The sequence below is a fragment of the Lemur catta genome, chromosome 5 (genome assembly GCF_020740605.2).
Source record: "Lemur catta isolate mLemCat1 chromosome 5, mLemCat1.pri, whole genome shotgun sequence".
Taxonomy (NCBI): Eukaryota; Metazoa; Chordata; class Mammalia; order Primates; family Lemuridae; genus Lemur; species Lemur catta.
In genome coordinates, this window is record NC_059132.1 from 8,412,057 (window position 1) to 8,432,299 (window position 20,243).

The window sequence follows — 20,243 nt, forward strand, 5'->3', positions numbered from 1 at the left end:
TGCTCTCCTTAGCTTGGAGGCACCGTGTGGCTACGCAGTTAGCCAAACTAGCTGCAAATCGCAAGCTTGGTTTGTTGAACCTGCTGTTTCTGGGGTAGGAGGAAGACAGACCTAGAAACAGAGTTGAGGCCCTGAGACCATCTGTCTAGGTGGCCAGGGGTCTGGCTCACAGATGATCATCTCTGGGTTCTCCTCTGCCTGTGTGTTGCCTTCCTTCTCCCTGCCCGAACCACACATGTGAGGCCAGGAGGTGCAGCAGCCACCTTGCGATTGTGAGGTCATGAGGAAGACACAAGCCTATATCCTGAGGATCCTCCTCAGCCTAAGGAGGTGACCTGAGAGCTGCCTGGGATTGTCGTGCTTGCCCAGCTCACCACAGGGGGTTGCCCTTTGTTGGCTGGTGGTGTGGCACCAGGACAGGTCGCCAGACTGCTACTCCAGTGCATCTGAAATGGAGGCAGTTGCATATGTCTCTGATCTCTGAGGCTTATCTTCCCTTGCTTCTCCATGGCGAATTAGACTTGAAGACGCTAATCCTTTATTTCTATTGTTTGAAAAATGGTCTTATGAGATAGGAAGGAAAAATCCTGAAGTCTGCAGGAAGTAGAGAGGTGCAGGAAAGAGAGAATGCAGACTTTTATGCATTTTTACATTGAAAAAAATAAAATATATTTTATTGATCAAAAGAGTAACACATTGTAGTTAATGTGGAAAATAACTAAAAGCAAAAAGGAGAAAATGAAAATCACTCATCTTATTCAGAGCATAGTGATTAATTTTTGGTGATTGTGTTTTTAACTCTTCTCTCTACTACTCTGGGTATGTATACACATATATGAGGAGACTTCAAAAAGTTCATGGAAGAATGGAATTAAAAAATAAAAATATAAACTTTATTTCTCAACATAAACTCTGTTAAGATCAAGAAGACACTTTTATAAGCAATGATACCAGCCATTTAGTCCATCCCTAAAGAATGGAGGGTCCTGGGCATTTAATCATATCAACGCAGTCCTTTTTAATATTATTAGCTGAAGAAAAATGGATGCATTTCAATGATTTTTTAAAATTAGGAAACGGAACTAAGTCAGAAGGAGCCAAATCAGGACTGTGAGTTGGATGCCTAATGATTTCCCATCGAAACTCTCGCAGAATCGCCCGCGTTTGACAAGGAGGCATGAGCAGGAGCACTGTTGTGGTGGAGAAGAACTCTCTGGGGAAGCTTTCCTGGGTGTTTTTCTGCTACAGCTTTGGCTGACTTTCTTGAAACACTGTCGTAATAAGCAGATGCTGTATCATTCGCCAGCTCTCCGCAAAGTCAACAAGAAAATGCCTTGAACATCCCAAAAGCTGTTGCCATGACCTTTGCTCTTGACCAGTCCACTCTTCCTGTGGCTAGACCATTGCCACCTCTTAGGAGCCACAGCTTGGACTGTGCCTTGTCTTCAGGATCGTACTGGTAAAGCCATGTTCCATCTCTTGTCACGGTTCTTTGAAGAAACGCTTCAGGGTCTTGATCCCGCTTGTTTACGATTCCCGTTGGAAGCTCTGCTCTTGTCTGCAGCTCATCTGGGTGCAACGCTTTGGCACCCATTGAGTGGAAAGTCTGCTTGCTTTTAATCTTTCAGTCAAAATTGTATAAGCTGAACCAGTTGAGATGCCTGTGCTGTTGACTGTTGTTAGTGCTGTTAATCGTTAGTCCTCTACAATTAGGGTACGAACAAGATTAATTTTTTTCTCACAAATGGATGGTCTGCTGCTGCAGGCGTCCTCTTCAACATCGTCTTGTCCGTTCTTGAGTCATGTTATCCATTTGTAAGCTGCTGATGTCATTGGGGCATTGTCCCCATACACTTTTTGCAAAGCATCAGTGATTTCACCATTCTTCCACCCAAGCTTCACCTTAAGTTTGATGCTTGTTCTTACTTCAGTTTTAGCAGAGTACATGTTGCTCTGAACGGGGCTTTTTCAAACTGATGTGTCTTATCCTTTGTAGTTTCTCAAACTAGATCCCATGCAGACATGTTATAAAAATTAGTATGAGTTTAATTGGGTGCAAAAAAAAAAATTTGAAATCCATGCAAAGTTTTTTCATGTTACACATTTTTCATGAACGTTTTAAAGGTCCCTCATACATAAACACACACACACACAGGATCACTTCCCATGTATTAGAAATAGGATTTTCATTTAATTTATTATATTTTCTCATATCTGCCAGTTTAGCCATGAGTTTTGCTGTAAACAATGGAAAATTTAGCAAACAGTGGCTTAAAAGAAATGGGGATATTTGGACATTAAGCTGTAGGATAGGTCATCTGGGACAAATATAGAACAGCTCTGTGAAGCCTCAAGGACCCAGGTTCATTCCATCTTTCTGCTTCTCCTTAGGATGAGGGATGTGGGCTTTTGTATTCCTCATCACCTCATGAATGCAATGTGGCTGCCTCACATCTGTGGTTCAGGCAGGAAGAAGAGGGAGTGGTGTGTGTGTCAGAGTTTCCTAGAAATCCCCAGTATACCTCTGCTTGTGTCTCATTGGCCAGAATAGCATCACTTTCCTACCTAAGAGGAATGTGTGTTTTCAGCTGGGCGAAATTTTGCACATAAATTTGCATATAAATTTGTAGAAGTAGATTTGTTTGTGGAACACAAACAGTCACCTGCCGTGTAACATTTCAGACAACGACAGACCACATATACAAAAGTGGTCCCATGATATTATGATGGAGTTGACATACCATAGTGCAATGTATTAATCCTGTGTTTGTGGTGATGCTGGTGTAAACAAACGTACTGTCCTGCCAGTGGCATAAAAGCACAGCACATGCAGTTATGTCCACTATGTAACACTTGATAATGAGAGTAAGTGACTGTGGTACTGCTTTATGTATTTACCATAGTATAGTATACTGTACTTTTCATTGTTATTTTAAGATATACTCTTTCTACTTATTAAAAAAAAAGTTAATTGTGAAACAGCCTCAACCGGGTCCTTCAGGAAGTATCCGGAAGGAGGCATTGTTATCCTAGGAGATGGCAGACTCATGTGTGTTACTGTCCCTGAAGAGCTTTCAGTGGGACAAGATGTGGACGTAGAAGACAGTAATATTGATGATCCTGACCCTATGTCATCCTAGGCTGATGTGCGTATTTGTATCATAGTTTTTAACAAAAAAGCTTAAAAAATAAATTTTGAAAATAGGAAAAGCTTATACAATAAGGATACAAAGAAAGAAACTATTTTTGTATAGCTGTATATTGTGTGTTTAAGTGTTACTACAAAAGAGTCAAAAAAACTAAAAAGTTTATAAAGTAAAAAAGTTACCATAAGCTAAGGTTAATTTATTATTGAAGAAAGAAAAATATTTTTAGTAAATTTAGTGTAGCCTAAGTGCACAGTGTTTGTAAAGTCTGCAGTAGTGTATAGTAACGTCCTAGGCCTTCACATTCACTCACCACTCACTCTCTGACTCACCCAGAGCGACTTCCAGTCCTGCAAGCTCCATTCGTGGTAAGTGCCCCACAGAGGTATACCATTTTTTATCTTTTATACCATATTTTTATTGTACCTTTCCTATGTTTAGATATGTTTTAGTACACAAATACTTGTCATTGTGTTTCAGTTGCCTACAATATTCAGTATGGTAACACGCTGTACAGATTTGTAGCCGAGAAGCAGTAAGCTATGCCACATAGCCTAGGTGTGCAGTAGGCTTTACCATCTAGGTTTATGGAACTACACTCTATGATGTTTGTGCGGTGACAACAAAATCGCCTGATGACACAATTCTCAGAATGTATCCCCTTTGTTAAGTGGCACGACTATATATCTATTAATATCTTTGAAGCTTGCCCTTAATGAAGACTATGCTAATTTATACTTCTGTGAGTTGTATATGGGAAAATCCATTTCCCTGAACCCATATCTATACTAGTTACCAAATTTTTAACAAATCCTTAATTTTTCCAAAAGGTAAAAAATACTATTATTATACTTTGAATTTCTTTGTTTTCTGTTGAATTTGACTATTCCCTGTGTTTATTGAATACTTCTCCTTTTTTTGCAAAAAGTTTATCCTTTGTCCATGTTTTTTCTATTGGTGTATTTACCCTGAGTGTAATAACTCTTTATATATTAAGGCTATGAGCTACTTTATGTATTCTCTCTTTGCATGCATGTATCCCCATTCTAAGATCAGTATTTACCTGACATGGTAAGGTGAAGATCTGTCTTTGTTTCCTCCAAATGATTTTTGTAATCTAAATACTATGTGTTGAATAATTCTTTATTTCACAGATGATTTGGAATGCTCCGAGATGATTTAAGAAGTGCAGTAGTGATTTTTTAAGCACATGGGGTATGGAAAGGTCAGCTGCCATTACAGAAATCATATAAGTTGCTATGCTTTTAAGACACTCAGTTTTTTGTGTGTGTGTGCTAAGAGTGAGGAAATTTGGGTTCCGTGCCTGGTCTTGATGCTGATTGCCTAACCTTCTAGATGTGAGCAATTTAATGCTTAAAATGCTGGTAGACAGATGGCAGTTTGTTCTTCCCAGATTTGAAGAGCCCTCTGAGTCTTAAGTTCATTTTTAATTGCACAACCACTTTGGTGATTGGATTAGCGCTTTTTAAAGTTAGTGTAAACTGATTCTAGGATGTGTGTTGATGGTACTTTAGATGTCCTTGGTTCATCATGTCATTCATCTAATGTTTATCAAATGCCTGCTGTGTGCAAGGCACTCTGGTCTGCCGGGATAAATCCGTTGCCTTGCATTTATTTCAGAGTGGAAGTGATCAAGGTGAGGTGTGCTTAAAAAACACAATGCAATTGAAATATTAATAGAAGAGACGGTTTTAGACTGAAGGAGTTGAAAGCAGCTTCATAGAGGAGGCACATGTAAGTAGGATGTTGAAGGATATGCATAGGCAGAGATGGATAGAAGGGCTTTCTTGGCAAGAAATATGGGAATGAGGATTCTTAGAAAGCATGGGATAGGTAAGGAAGTAGCCAGTAGTTGCACATAGCCGGTCATGAGGTTTGGGAGGGAAAAGTGGAAAGTAAGATAGGAAATGTTGGGGCCAGCTTATCAGAGGCTCCCCCTAGAAATTTGGGCATTATGCTGTAAGGGATGATGTGACCATAAGGAATTTTGAGCAGAAGTGATTTCAGAGGTGTGGCTACATGAAGGATGTGTTGGGCAAGGGAAGGGCAGAGCTTAAACCAGTGGGAAGGCATTCCAAGCAAGAGGTGCTGAACTCCCAGATGGGAGTGTTGAGACTGAAAAGGAAAGAACAGGTAGGATCATGTTGAAAACAGAATCCAGTTATTGTTACCTGTAGATGTTAGGTCTGAGTTACTGAGATAAAAATGATTCTATTAACCAAAATAGTGATTCTTATCTGCTGTTTACTGCTGAGTGTTTACTGTGTACCAGGCACAGGGCCAGCTGCTCTGCTGCTGCTGTCTCATCAGTTAGGCAGTTTGCCGTCCATTTTGTAGATGGGGCAGTGAGGCACAGAGAAGTGTCACAGCAAGAAAGCAGCAGTTGCTATGGGAAAATAGGTTTGGGTACTTTTTTTTTCTGCTCAAGGGCCTTGCTATCAACCAACTAAAAACAAGTATTAATTTAGCTGCTTGTTCACAAGTTCTAAGGTGTTACCCCTCCCATTATCTCGAGAAACCTTTCTTGGTGGTGATAGGAGGAATAGTTGCTGGATTTGAGATTTGGGGAAATTCCCAGATGGAGATGACCAGGAAGTAGTTAGAAATGGAGATCTACTCCTAAGAAAACTGGAGGGGTTGGGGTTGCAGGTTTAGAAGGGGGGGGTACCATCTGCATAGAGGCATTTGTTGCAGCTGTAGGAATAGATGAAATTTTTAAGTGTTATTTGTAAAAATAGAGTAGAATAAGTAAAGAGGTCCAAGGAAGGACCTTTGAGAATTTTTAGAGTAGGGTATGAAACTTTCCTCCTCCACGGCTGTTGGGAGTGTTACTTGGCACAACCACCCAAAACCTAGTAAAGCTGAATATACCCATATCCAAGTAGTTCTGTTGGAGCTACTCAACTCTACTGTTGTAGCATGACAACATCCATGAACAATAAATGAATGAACATAGCTGTTTTCTTAAAAAGTTTTTATATATATAAATATTTTTATGTGTTTACATATATATTTATATGTGTGTATATATGTACACACATACATATATACACACACAGTTGATACTCATTATTCATGGATTTGTGAATTTGCATACCTGCTAAGATTATCTGTAACCCTTAAGTCTAATTGTGGTACTTTCATGATCATTTGCAGACGTGCGTAGAGTGGTGAGCAATTCTGGGCGCCCGATGTGCATGTTCCCAGCTGGTGTTGCACGAGGCCATCGCTTGCTTTCTTGCTTGCTTTGCTTTCCTGTTTCAGCTGTCATGCTGTAAATAAATGTGCTTTTCACAGGCTATTTTCTGCCACATTTTTTACATTTTGTGCTTTCAGTTGGTGATTTTGCTGTGTAAAGTGGTCCCCAAGTATAGTGCTGAAGTGTCATCTAGTGTTCCAAACAGAAGGTGGCTGTGATGTGAATGCTGTAACCAGAGGCTTGCAGGAACCTAACCCTGTGTTTCCCCTAGGAACAGTAGTTTAATATTCACTAATTCGTCATTTGTAGTGATGTTATAAAACATAACTACTGCAAAAACAAGAATTGGCTGCATGTGTGGTTGTGTATATATGTACTTATATGTATTTTATATTCATATATACTTATATTTATGATTATAGGTATATATTTATGTATTTCTTTTAAGTTAAAAAAGATTAGCACAGGGCAGAGGAACCTGCGGAAGGGCCTGCCAAACGGGGCTGGGCAGTAGGGTTCAGCAGAGGTGGGCATTTAAAGGACATAGGTGATAAACCATATCAAAAGCTACAGGAAAGGACCCAGGAGCAGCCTTTGAATTTGTGTTTATCTTCCATGCTTTCCAATTCAGGTCACAAGAGAGACATGTCCTTATCTCTCCCATCCTCTGTGCTGGGTGAGAGACCCCGGTGTGCTTAGTTCCCTCAGGTCCCTGTGGCTGCTGGCCGTGGCTGTGACTGTACCTTGGTTGCTTTGTGGACGGGATGCTCTGGCTCTGGCTTTCTCTAGAGAAGCAGCAAGAGAGGCTTGGGTTAGGCACTCTGGGCTTTGATGTGAACATAGCAACAACCTCTTTCGTCCAGGTGGGCTTTAAACCACATTGTTCAGTAAGCTGAGCTGGTCTTTGATCAACAGCCTTCCAACCCAGGCTCCCTTTCCTTTCCAGCCTTACTCTGGTTCTTCTCACCATCTGCAGGACCTCATTTCTATCCACTTGTCAGCAAATCCCAATTTAGCTGTTTGCTGAGAAGCTACATCATAATGTAGCAAACTTTTAACATGGAGAGCCCTTCAGGACCTAAAGGAGTTCATTTTTGATGGTGTAGTATTAAAAATTATAGGTATTGAAGGAGTCTGGAATTTCAAAACTGGTCTGTTTCAGGCATCTCTCTCTCTCTGTTTGTTTTTTTTTTTGTTTGTTTGTTTTTTTGAGATAGGCTTTTGCTTTCTCAATCAGGCTAGAGTGCAGTTGTGCAATCACAGCTGACTGCAACCTCAAACTCTTGAGCTCAAGATATCCTCCTGCCTCAGCCTCCTGAGTGACTAGGACTACAGGTGTACACCACTACAACTAGATAATTTTTAAAAATTTTTTGTAGAAACAAGGTGTCTCTGCGTTGCCCAGGCTGGTCTCGAACTCCTGACCTGAGCAATCGTCCCACCTCAGCCTCCCAAAGTAGTAGGATTATAGGTGTGAGCCACAACATGAGGCCTAGGCCCCTCTTTTGATGCATTAGGAAATTAAGATCCAGAGAGAGGAAGAGGCTTGAATCAGGGTCACAAAGTAAGTCAGGGACTGGTCAAGACCACTGACAAGGTGCTGTCCGTGTATGGGTTCTGTCTGTGACAGAGCGGGGTGGACCCACCCAAGGAGAGCAGAGTACAGTTGCCTAAGGAAGAGCGAGTGGATACTGGGCGGCCAAAGAACAAATATCCATTTCCAAGGGCTCGATGGTCCCAACCATATGCTTTACCCCAATATTGAGGGAAAATCCTGGGGAATCTCGACGAGCCCCCTCTCTTTCACATGGTGTGGAAATGATGAAGGGCTCAGTCTAAAAACTTTGAACTTCTGTAGAACCAGAAAGAATACTGCAATCCACAGTTTCATTTTAGAAACCCCATTCTGCTCCTTGGGGGTTGTAGGAAAATACTGAGATTACCTGTGGGGTCGCAGAGGCAGGGATGCAGCCGTTTTCCACCAGCTCAGAGCAATAGAATAGAAGAGTGAATATTCTCAGAACCTCTTGCTGTATTACCTGGGTTGGCATCAGGATTATTTCTAGATTTGAGGTAGGAAACTCCCCTTTGAGTCACATATCTGTTACACAAATGCAGCACTCTGAACTCGCAGCTGTCCGTGGCAGAGGAAGAAGCCACCTTTCCCTGTGTCTGTGTTGGATCACATTTGCCTCCTGCCTCTCACGGGGGGACTGTGGGGGTAAACGAGATCATGAAAGTGCTCTGAGTCCGTCTGACTTCAGTCAGCCTCAAGTTACAATGAAGACACTATAAATGCCCTTTGCCTTGAACCCTCCGGAGGAAGGAGGGACGGGAGTGGAAAGCAGCAGCGTGGTGCCGTGACTCACCCTCTGGCTGTGGCTTCTCCTGGACAGGGCCCTGCTTGGGCAGCAGAAGAGCCTCGCGATCTCCTGCTTTGGGATCCTGCATACTGTCCTGAGGAATTTCTCGTTGCAGTTTTCCAAAGCACAAAAGAACAAGGTTCTCTCTTCTGCTAACAGAGCTGTTTAACTATTTCCAAAGACATGGAGTGGGGGTGGGGTGGAGGGGAGAGAGAACACATAAAGGCCTTCTCTGTTTAATATTTGTTTTTTTCCTAGGGGATGGGGGTGGTCTCTCCTCTCCCCATGAAAACAGTGTGCTGAGGGACAAGAGGGTTCACACCTACTTTTCAATGTTGCATCAGCACGAAGCCAGGAAACGTTAGAGCCATGAGACTCCTCACTCACACCGTGGCCTGGCCACATCCTACTTACATGTCAGCTTGCACCCCACCTGCTTAACTGTCATGCATTTGAGATCGAGTGCGCTTGTGCCCTTTCTGCCGCCTTTAAAAATTTCCTGAAATACTTGTATGACTTGTACATTACTTAGATTTCTTTCTTCCTCCTTTGCATCCAGTTTTTGTTTATATTGGCTGTGACTCTGATCTTCAGTTGAAAGCTAGGGGAAGTTGCAGATAGAGGTTTTCAGGATTTCTGAATATGAAATGCAAGGAAATTGCATAACATTGCAGCATTTCCTCTTCTTGTTGCTTGCTCATTGCCCAAAATATAGTAGTTCCTTCTAGAAGCTTGAAGAAATTTGGCAGATCCTACCCTCTTATGATCTATTGTGGTCTAGAGAGTCAGTGTTATCCTGATTTGAGGTTGAATTTTTCTTGAGGTCAAGCAACAAAGCTTCCTGAATTATAACTATGGCAACAGTGTTTATGTAACACACAAATCAAAGTCCCAGTGCGGGGATGGGGGCGGGGGGACCAAATCAGTGTCAATAACCCCAGAAATATTTTGTTCATGCTTCATTCACCGGGTCCAAAAAGAAGTTAAAATAAGTGGCCTACCCCTTCGCTGGATATCTGGGTGTAACCTGCCACCTATGTGCTCCAGGAGGAGCTGTTTCACCTTTTCTCTTGAAATCACATCAGCTTAATTTGAGATTTCTCACAGAGACGTGCAGTAAGTGCCAGCAACACTCAAATTGTGAAAGTGTTGCTATAAGGATAATTTGCTCATCAAGGTCATTATGACCTGCTCCTGACCGAGACAAAGGTATGTGCATCCTATGTCTTAAGTCCCTCGTCCTTTAATTAGAAGCAATTACTTAGACACTGAATATGTGCCCAGCCCTGTTTTAGATGCCAGGTAGACACCTCCCCACCCTCGCCACCTTGCTCCATAGAAGACTGACCTTGTCATGAAGGGATTGATTTGGTTGGAGATTAGAAATGATGAGGAATGAAAAATTATATTTGGAGGGGCTAAATTCTATAGAACACACTGCCAGAGCAGTGAGAGGTCAAAGGAGGGAGAGGTGAAGGGGGTCTGTAGCCATCAGGTAGGTTAGGAAATCTTTGTGGGGTAGGGAAAAGGGAAATAATATTTTTGAGCACCTTCAGGCACTGTGATAACTATTTTTAATTCTCCCAATACTCTCATAAAGTAAGTATTATTACTTAGCTCTACTTTACAGTGGGAAAACAGACTCAGCTATATTAATCATCTAAGGTCACACAGCTCAAATTGGTGGAACCAGGTTGTAATGACAAGTCTCCAAAGCCCACAGCATACTCCGTCCGTCACCCGACTCTGTCATGCAAATCCTTTCTCCCCTGTTCTGGAGTCTGTCCAAGGCCTATACAGTTGAAAGGGACAGGCTAACAATGCTTAGACACCAAATGCAGCTAAATTCATTAGCCCAGGAATGCCTTCTAGACGGGAGGGAGCTTAGTCCTACGTGTCAGAGTGACACTGGCCAGCTCGCTGCCTTAGTGGGCCAGGAAGAGCTCCTAACTGTCAGTTGTTTATATGCAGCTGAAATCTGTGCTGGGACTGCTTCTGACCTTCATCTCTGCTCAGAACAGTAAGGCTCCCCTGCTTCCACGTGACCACCCTTTGAGAGTTTGAAGACTGGTGTATTGTGGTATCTTGAAGGCTTCTCTTCTCCAACCAAAGTTGTGGTTTAGTGAAGCACATCTTGCAGGAGCGATGTGCACAGCAAATGAGAGCAGAGTGAGAGAGTGGAGCCAGCAAGAGCCCAGAGAAAGCCACTGTGGAGGTCCAAGTGAGAAGGGGCTATAGAAAAAGACACGGTGGTGAGGAAGAGGTTCAGATATGTGGCAGGATTGATAAAATTTGAAACTGATTGGATATGTGAGGTGTAGAAGGAAGGGGAAACTCAAGGATGGCATCAATATAGTTTCTTCCCCATTCTACTTTGTTGCACATTTTCCCCCTTCATTCTAGAATCTTCTGTGAAGCTCAGGTAGACTTTTCTCTCATGCACTTTTTTTTTTTGGTATTTGTTGCAACTTTTGGCTGTACACAACAGAAGCACAGCCAACAAATAAAAATAAAAAAGGATGTTATTGGTTCACTATGGGAAGAGCAGGGATGAGCTTCAGATATATTTAGATAAAAGGGCTCAAGCGACACCATTGAGATCCAGTCTCCCTTTGTGTCATGGCTCTGCCTCCCTTTGTTTGTCCTTTTCTACTCAAGGCTTTGCCTATGTGGTGGCAGAGTTGGCCTCAAAATCTCCAGGCGTGCGTCCTATTCTCCTGGCAACACAAGGCCTCATTTCCAACACTTGTAATAACAAGTATTAAAAGCAAGCATTGTTGCCACATTGGCCTGGGGCGGCTCACGTGCACCGTAGGGTGCATGGTCTGGATCACATGGCCAAACCTCAACATGGAATTAGGATTGGCCCTGCCCAAACCACGTGGACTTGCGGAATGGCTCCCCAAGGAAGATGAGGGTGGTGTCCCTAGAAACAGAGGGACATGGATGCTGAGCAGTAGTAGTCACAGGTGTCCAGAGTACTTTGTTTTCCCCAGCTTCACTGAGGAATGATGCAAAGAAATAAGCTCTTTGTATTTATAAAGTACAAAGCAGCAGGCAGTGCTTGAACCTGATGGAAAGGAAAGTTTATTTTTTTACTCATCATCATTGTCATCATCATGTTGAACAGCAAGCAGCAATTTTTATTCACTGGCAGGAAGGCTCCTGGGGCTGTCAAAAGACTCTTTATCTAAATGGCTTTAGGAGCTCAGGCATTTGGTCACTTTTTGCTGGGCCATTTTCTAAGAGACTAGCTGCAGCCTATGGTGCTTCTGGCTGCACAGGGGAGGGGACTCAGTACCATCAAGGACAGGAACCCCTAGCCCTTCTTTCAGAACTCCCCAGTGGCACCTTGGGCTCTGAAACTCTTAGTACCATTTATTGTCACCTGGTGAATGCAGAACTAACGTGCAGGGGTGGAGCATAGAAAATAAATGGCCATGTGAGGGATTTGATAGCCTGAGTGAAGACAAATAAGACAAATCTGCTTTCTATTTTCTGATAGTAAGGTCTGAATTGTATATTTCCATTCCCTTGTAAGGTAACGATTCACAGAGAATTTGCCAGATGTTGGGAAGAATGAGACACAGTCACCTGGACATGACAGATCTGGCTTACCTTTTCTCTCTCCAGTGCACTGTCCTCATCAACTCCAACATGGGGATTTAAAAAAGAAATTTTTTTTGTTGTTGTCTTGCTCTTATTCTTTCTACTCAAAAACTCCTCATCCAGTCCAGATTTTTTGAGTGGACCAGTTACTGAACCCTCCTTACGGATACTTCTTCAGGGCAAGAGCAAGGTCTTTACATTGGTTGAGGAATGGGTCATTGGGAAGTGCCATCATGTATGTATGCACGAGAGAGAGCCTCCCTAAGGCAGCCGGCAGAGGCAATGCTGGTGGCAAAGGGGAGTATTGTGAGCTCAGAAACAGAAACGTGACCACAGCCATCTTCTATTCCCTTGAGCACGTCTCATCACTGAGACCATGGTGATGAGAGGCACTTTTCTGACGGCAGGAGGAGGAGCTTGGCCCCCCAGCTCTGTCCCCTGGAGATGAGACACATCCATCTTTACTCCAAGCTATTCAAACTGGTTTTATCCCGACGTGCTTCAGATTCAAACAGTTCCTTCCCAAAAGCTTTTCCAAGTATGGCCTGTGGCACACTCGTGAAAAGAGAGTTCCTCCTGATCCAAAAAAATCATGTCGATTATTGGGTTTTGTGGGTGGCATTCCACAGACCAAGGGTGTCTTACTCGTAATTTGTCAGGGGTTTTATTTAAAAGTTCCTAAATTTAGGCTGTTGTTAGAGTTTGCCGAATATTCTTACGTGGTGCTCTGCTAAGAAATCTGTCTGCCACACAGTGCTTGGCAACACTGCTGGCCAGTTCTCTCTGCATGTGCTCATGGATTTTAGGAAGGATGTTTTTTGGGCATCCTAAAGTGTCTCAAGCTGCTTGTGGTTTTCAGTTACTGCTGCACTTGTATTAATTGGAAGTTTATAGAATTACTGTTATGTTTAAATTGGGTGGAAATTTTGTTCTTACATAATGATTGCATTGTTACCGTTTTAATTACTGCTTAGCTTCTTTTGAGTTCTTTGTTAATTACCAGGCTATTTTTCCGCTGGAAGGCAGAACTGGGTGGAGAAGTTGTATGAAGTTGTGGTTGGGTCCAGGCTCCCGTCTAAAGGGCTCTGCCTAGTTCGGATCCTGGCTCTGTAACTTGCTAGCTATGTTAACTGGTAAAAAGCTAATTAATCTATATGATGGCATGAAATAGAGGCAGTGGTAGTACCCCAGAGACTTAAGGATGAAATAAAATAATTCATGTCCACACTTAGTGTGGTGCCTGACACATAATTGGTAGTGAAAAAGTGGTTGGTGGTGGATGGTTATTTTTATTTTTGATTGCTGTTTTTTTTAAAAAGTTGAGAACCATTGCTCTAAAAGTTGACCTTGGATTGTCTCCTTTCCTTTCCCTTGGACACTTAATTAGTTTCAGTTGGTTATATTTCAATGCTAATGAGATCAATGCCATGGGGTCCCTCCAACTACATTCCCGTCCTTAGCCATGTATCCCATAGTGGGTAACCTTCCATCTCCAGGAGAGGGGCTTTGTTTTGTTTTGTTTTTTAAACAAAAAGTTTGAAGAAAAGGATGAAAGTGATGATGATAAAAGTTAATCTTTTGAAAATGCTTTATGGGCCATTGAATTTACATTCTATGTTCTGTGTTAAATATTTTATATCTGTTATTCCATTTAATTCTCACAACCATAAGAGGGTAGGGAATGATAGTGTTCCCCTTTTACAGATGGCAAGACTGAGGTCTAGGGATGATAAGTGATGTATATGTAGAACCAATAAATAATAAAGCTGGACTTTGAACCTGAGCAGCAGAACTGATTACTGCAGTTCTGTCACCAGGGATGCAAACAGTTCAAAAGAGTAAGCACTAGTGATGGTGGCCTCATGTTGCCACAGAGAGAGGGGACAAGATGGTGTCTGATGGTGTAGAACCAGCTTGTGCAGTGTTTTAAGATGTTGGCACGTAGCTCTATTCAGTGTGTCTCTCTACGTTGGTGTATCAGGGGAACAACCAGGTGGGAGGGATTGAGCTATCCCAGACTACCTGGAAGAAACTTCAGGGACTCCTGGAGTTTGGGTGTGAGTTCAGGTAAAGATGGTGCAGTTCAGATAGGAGCATCAATTTTAAATAAATTTGCCTGGAAACCTCCTTTTCTAACACCTTCATTTTGTGCATATTTTGATCCCAAGTGTGGTATGACCAAGTGCTAAGGTAGCTGTGTATCAAAGGGAAAGGTTAGATTGTTTCGTCTAATTATTGCTTTACTTATGTCTTTAATTTCTATGTTTTTTTAAAAAAGCCTCTTTGTGCTTTCTCAGTATGGCTTGGATAGTGGCAATAAAGGTTACTCGAGAAAAATTCTGGGAATCCAGATGACTCTGTGTATCCTCTCTTCATTCTCTAGGGACATGTAAATTGAATTGGCTCAGCAGTGAACAGAATTTATTGCAAAATCACATCTTGGTGCAGAGGAAGCATATAAAGGCTTTCTTCACCCTCCTTTGATTTATTAAATTGTATTCCCATTGTAGCTTCTGGATAAGGACCCTTAGAATTGCGATGCCCTGTGATTTGTATCAGAGACCCACTGCCGTGCCGTGATGTGTATCTTCAGGATTGAACCCCGTGGTTCGGAGAAAATATGGAGTGTTACTTTTACGTTAGGTGCCAGCTGGTTGCCTGGGTTAGTGGTGAATGCTCCAGGCTGGAATCAGAAGACCATTCCCAGTTTCATTTTCCCTCTGACTCACGGCAAGTTCATTCTTCCAGTGACTCACTGCCCTAGCTGCCCATGGCATCTCATCACCGTTATCATCATCATCATCATCATCATCATCATCGTCATCATCATCATCATCATTGTCATCACAGTGTCTTATTTATCATGTGGTTGGTGGTTAAGTGCTTGGGCTCTGGAGACAGACTGTAGGAGTTCCTGTCTGGACTCTGCCCATTTCCAGCTGTCTAACGTTAGGCAAGTGACCTAACTTCTGTAATGCCTCAGTTTTCTCATCTCTATGCCGGGAATCACTGGGCTGCTGTGAGGACCGAACAAGATAATGCGTACAGAATGCTTGGTGTGGTGTCTGACACGTAGTAGGGCTTTTGTCATCATCAATGCTGTTAAATTATTATATTTCTCGTGATTATTCCTTGATGACTCTCAGGTGGACCCTGATAAGATAAAGTAAACATATGTAATTTCTCTGGGAGCGTATATTTGAAAACAGATATTAATTGGCATGAACACTTAACAAATCTTTATGTACAATATTTAGCAGAAACAAAGCGTATAAAGCCAGAGGGCTGAGACACTTTAATATGGTAGATTTTAAAGTACGCTGGCTAAGCAGGACAGATAGACTTTAGCTGAAGACGAGTTGTTGAGAAGGTGCATCAACTGTTTCAGTCTCCCAGGAGCATTGTTGAGTGACCCTTGTCCCCTCAAGTTGATCCTGGAGAGCTGGGTTATAGCCTGTTAAGGTAGACGCTCTTGAGAGGCTCACCTGGAAGCTTGCAAATCTGAGATACGCTGCTAATCATAAGACAAAGCCATGGTTAAAGAGCCCTTTTTTTCAGGACATTGCTCTTGCCTCTGAACATCGTCAGTCTGATGCTATGAGATCTATAGAAGAAGGATTGCCTAGAGCACGCTGACCATTTATAAAGGGTGCATTGGATGCCTTTTGCTTCTGCCATTATAGAAAGTATTTATGAACCATAAAATCTGCCACTGGGAGTGGCTTGGTAGTTGTGTGCATTTGCCACTGCCTAGAAAGGTAAAAGGGGATTGGAACATGGCTGTAGAGGCAAGATAGAACAGTACACCACTTACAGCTCTGTGTCCTTAGATAAACTATGTAACCTCTCTGGGTTCCATATCTGTCAAACTTGAATAACGCTAGACCTAATCCGTGTGGTGATTACAAGGATTAGAGGTTGTCATGCGTGGCTCTTGGTAAGTGCTAGGAAAACAAAGCCATTCCTGCTTAGTGCTGTTACCGTGCCACCATCTGCCTCTGTGATGCTGAGGCTGCTCCCCTACCCTGGGCCTTCCTTGTAGAGCCTTTTAGTCATGCCGTCCTGGTGAGCATGGCTTGTTAGCTAATTTCAAAGCTCATTCTCTTTGGCTCATTTACCAAAACCAGACAGAGATTAATGGCCTGGCCTCAGGATCGGGCAGGCACGTGTTTCTTGGCTCACTGGTCATGCTTCTCCAGTTCAGGCAACGCCTGGGTGACCCAGGAAGAGGTCTCCCGAGACCCAGGAAACCTTGAAGGAAAGTAATTTGGTGTAAACTCACCTCCCAATTAAGGAGGGCCAGAAGCCCTACATTTTACTATTCCTTCTGGATGTTGCCATTTATAAACAGAAGCAAGTTTCTCTTGGGAAGAATGTTTGGATTTAATGGGAGAAATGCAGTGATCAAGGATAGCTGAAAAAAATACTTGCCCCCAAATATGGTCTTTTCCTTTGTACTTACTTTATCCAGCTTCCCAAGGTTCGTGAATGCCAGTGACCATGGACCGCTGGTCCTAGCCGTTACAGGGCCGCCTGCTTCACTCACAGGCCACAAGGCCCTGCAGGGTCATTCACTGCCCCCTCTCCCACCCTTCTCTGCCCTGCACTGATCACCGGCCACCCTGGCCTCTTCCCTCGGAAAAGCCATGCTTTTTCCCATCTCAAGGACCTGCATTTTTCGTTGGCAGTGGTGCCCAGGTATCCCCAAGAAGTTCCTCTCTCGTCATTCAGGTCTCCTGCAAATGTCACCTCTTCAAAGAAGCTTTTCCCACCTCAGATCCCCAATACCCCCTCCCCCTTTTTTTAACTTTCTCTATTGGACTTATCAATATTTGAAGTAATCACATTGCTGCATCTGCTTATTTCTGTTTTCTTCACCAATGGGAAAGTTCTGCGAGAGCAGAGATTGTAGTTGTCTAGTTCATCTGTATTCTCAGCACCTAGAACGCTGCCTGCTTATAGTAGACACACCATAAATATGTGTCAGATGTGTGAATGAATAAACAAGTTAATGACAGGTGCACACAACTTTGGAAATTACCCATTCAAGAAGGCTTCAAGCGTTTCAAAGCCAGTATCCTCTTGTTTGACAGCCGTATAAGTAAAACCAATGAAAGCAAAGAGAGGGGACATTTGGTCACCTGGGGTCTTAGCTTCTCTCCCAACTCCTTGGGCAGTCCCTGTTTGTACAGATGCTGTGAAGCTCAATTTGCAAACCATGATCTAGTCCAAGTTCTTCATTTATGTGGATGATGGGGTGTTGCTGAGGGAGAACAGGCAACTGTGTTCCCTCTGTCACAGGTAGAAATTAAGCACAACCTCTACGGCAGCCTCTGCCTAGATTTTTATCTTCCCCTCAAATTCCATGAATATTACGCATTTCTTTTCCTGGTAGTATAACAAAAGCACTGGCTTTTGTGTTGTGCTGTTTCAGTATATTTCTTTTTCACAATCTCATTTGATGCTCACAGCAGCCCTGGAAGAAGTAGGCAGAATAGCTATCACCACCCTCATTTTGCAGATGAAGAAGTTAAAGTTCAGCAAGAGGAAGTTACCAACGGTGAAACCCAGGCCCGATCCAAATCTCTTGACTCCTAATCACTAGAACTTTTAAGAGTATGCACTGACGTCTTTTCATTCATCGGACAATCCTCGTTAAGTGCAGAAACTGGTTCCCTTTGTCCTCATTTTTCTGACCTTCAATAAGTGGTTGTGCAGCTTTAGTCTTCCGTAGAAAATTAATAATAAAATGGGGTGATTTGTTATATTTAGAGTTTGATGATTCAAGGACCTTCTTGGGTGGTTCCTTTAGTTTACAGATGAGGCAGCAGAGACCCAGAGAGGGTAAGAGACTCACCCAAGGGACACAAAGGGCCAAGTGGGACCTATTGCCCAGCTCTTGACCAGCTATTCTCAGTCATATTTCTTCACAGGTAAAACCCCCTTTTTAGGTTTCATGGTTCTCTTTTCAGAGATGCTTGACTTAGCTCCTTAGGGGTTAAATAAGTGGTTCTCAGTTGAGAGTAGCCATTACAATCACTTGGGAGAGACGTATGTGTTTTAAGTTATGATGATCAGCTTCTTGCCTTTCCAAACCTACAGAACCTTAACCACCAAGGTAGGGTTTGGGCAGGATGATTTTTTTTTTCTTTTCTAAGGCAGAGTTTTCATCTTATTTAATAGTGACAGCATATCAGGGATGGGCACACTGTGGTTCACTGACCAAATCCAGCCCACCCTCTGCTGCTGCACAGCCCATGAGTCAAGCATAGCATTTACAGATGAACATTTGCAATGGATTTGATGATAGGGAATACTAACTTTGAACCACATTTAAGCTAAATATCATCCTTGGTCTAAAAAAATCCATTCTTCTGATTGTTAGACTTGTATTTTAAAAAAATTATACACGATTATTATATTTTGAATTTTGTCAAAAATTTTGTGGAAATTTGTTTTCTCACTTATTGTATAAGTACTTATATGATGTCATTGATTTTTGTTTCTTGGCCCACAAGGCCTAAACCATTTACTATCTGGCCTTTATGGGAAAAGCTTGTTGACTCTTGCAGTGTGCCATTGTCTGTTTCATACTGGGGCATTTTCCTTTTCTATGTTGGGGCACTTTATGTTTTTATGATTTATATAAATCATTTAATGGGCTTTTATTGTAAATGTAATATATCTCCCTGTAACATTAAAAAAGTAAAAAGTACATACTCCCATTCCGCAATGTTAGCGTCAATAGTTTGTTCTGACTTTGCCACTAACTAGCTGTGAGACATTAGTTAACCTCTTTAAGCCTCAGATTCTCCATCTGTAAAACAGTGATATACTGGGAGGCCAAGGCAGAAGGATGGCTTTAGGTAAGGAGTTCGAGACCAGCCAGAGCAAAACCAAGACCTAACCTCTCTACCAAAAAAAAAAAAAAAAAAAAACTCAAAACAGAAAAACTAGCTGGGTGTGATGGCACATGCCTGTAGTCCCAGCTTCTCAGGAGGCTGAGGCAGGAGGATCATTTGAGCCCAGGAATTTGCGATTGCAGTGAGCTATGATGATACTACTACACTCTAGCTGAGATGACAAAGCAAGACTCTGTGCCCCTGCAAAAAAAAAAAAAAAAAAAAAAAGTAATAACAGCTCCTGCCCTATAGAGTTGTGTAAATTATTTGAGATAATTCATGTAAATTGCTTAGTACATTGCCTGGTACACAGTTAACGCTTAATGATTTGTAACTAATTTTTAAAATTTTCTCCTTTTTGTTTATGTGCACACGTAAGTTTATTTGCTTTTTGAAGAAGACGAAATATGGTTTTTACACAATAAAGTTTCACAGAGGATTTTGGTGTACAAATACTTAAGAACAGCTAAAGTAAAATACTGAGAAGTGGATAACTGTTGGAGGGGTACATATTTGGGGGCCAGAAATTGCCTTCCATCTTACAGCACAAACTAGGGAAAAGGGGGAAGATACTGGTTTTCAGTGAACGTGTGGCATGGTATAAAGTGCACACAGATAAATTTTTATTTCTATTTTCCAGGTCTACAACTCGAACAAAGACAGTCAGAGCGAAGGGAGTAAGTATGCTTGGGGAATTTGCTGCAGCTAGGGCTGGGTGTGGGCTTTAAGAGGTTGCTGTTGCGGGGAGGCACCACCAGGAGGTGCTGTGGGCATGTTGGGTTGGCCCCATTTTCTGAGTGCGGCGTGAGCTGCTTCTACCCCGACTTTCTACCAGTGACTCCAGAGGGGTGTTCAGGGCGCCTGGCTGTAAGGCTGTAATGACACCTTGCATTCAAATAACGCTTCACACTGTACACAGCATTCTCACGTACATTATCTCACTTAATCCCAGGTCTTCTTAAGACTGTAGCTCCGATCACCACGCAAAAGTCACTTAAATGCA

At 42.4% G+C, this 20,243-nt stretch overlaps 1 protein-coding gene across 5 annotated transcripts in view; it reads left to right on the forward strand.

Moving 5' to 3' along the window:
- ARHGAP26 (Rho GTPase activating protein 26) overlaps nucleotides 1–20,243 on the forward strand; it is a 371,806-nt gene that overhangs the window by 175,329 nt on the left and 176,234 nt on the right. For all 5 annotated transcript variants that reach the window (XM_045551097.1, XM_045551096.1, XM_045551100.1 and 2 more), the window contains one exon: nucleotides 19,881–19,917. In XM_045551097.1, the coding sequence (XP_045407053.1) occupies nucleotides 19,881–19,917 (37 nt within the window). The remainder of the gene's footprint in view (nucleotides 1–19,880; nucleotides 19,918–20,243) is intronic.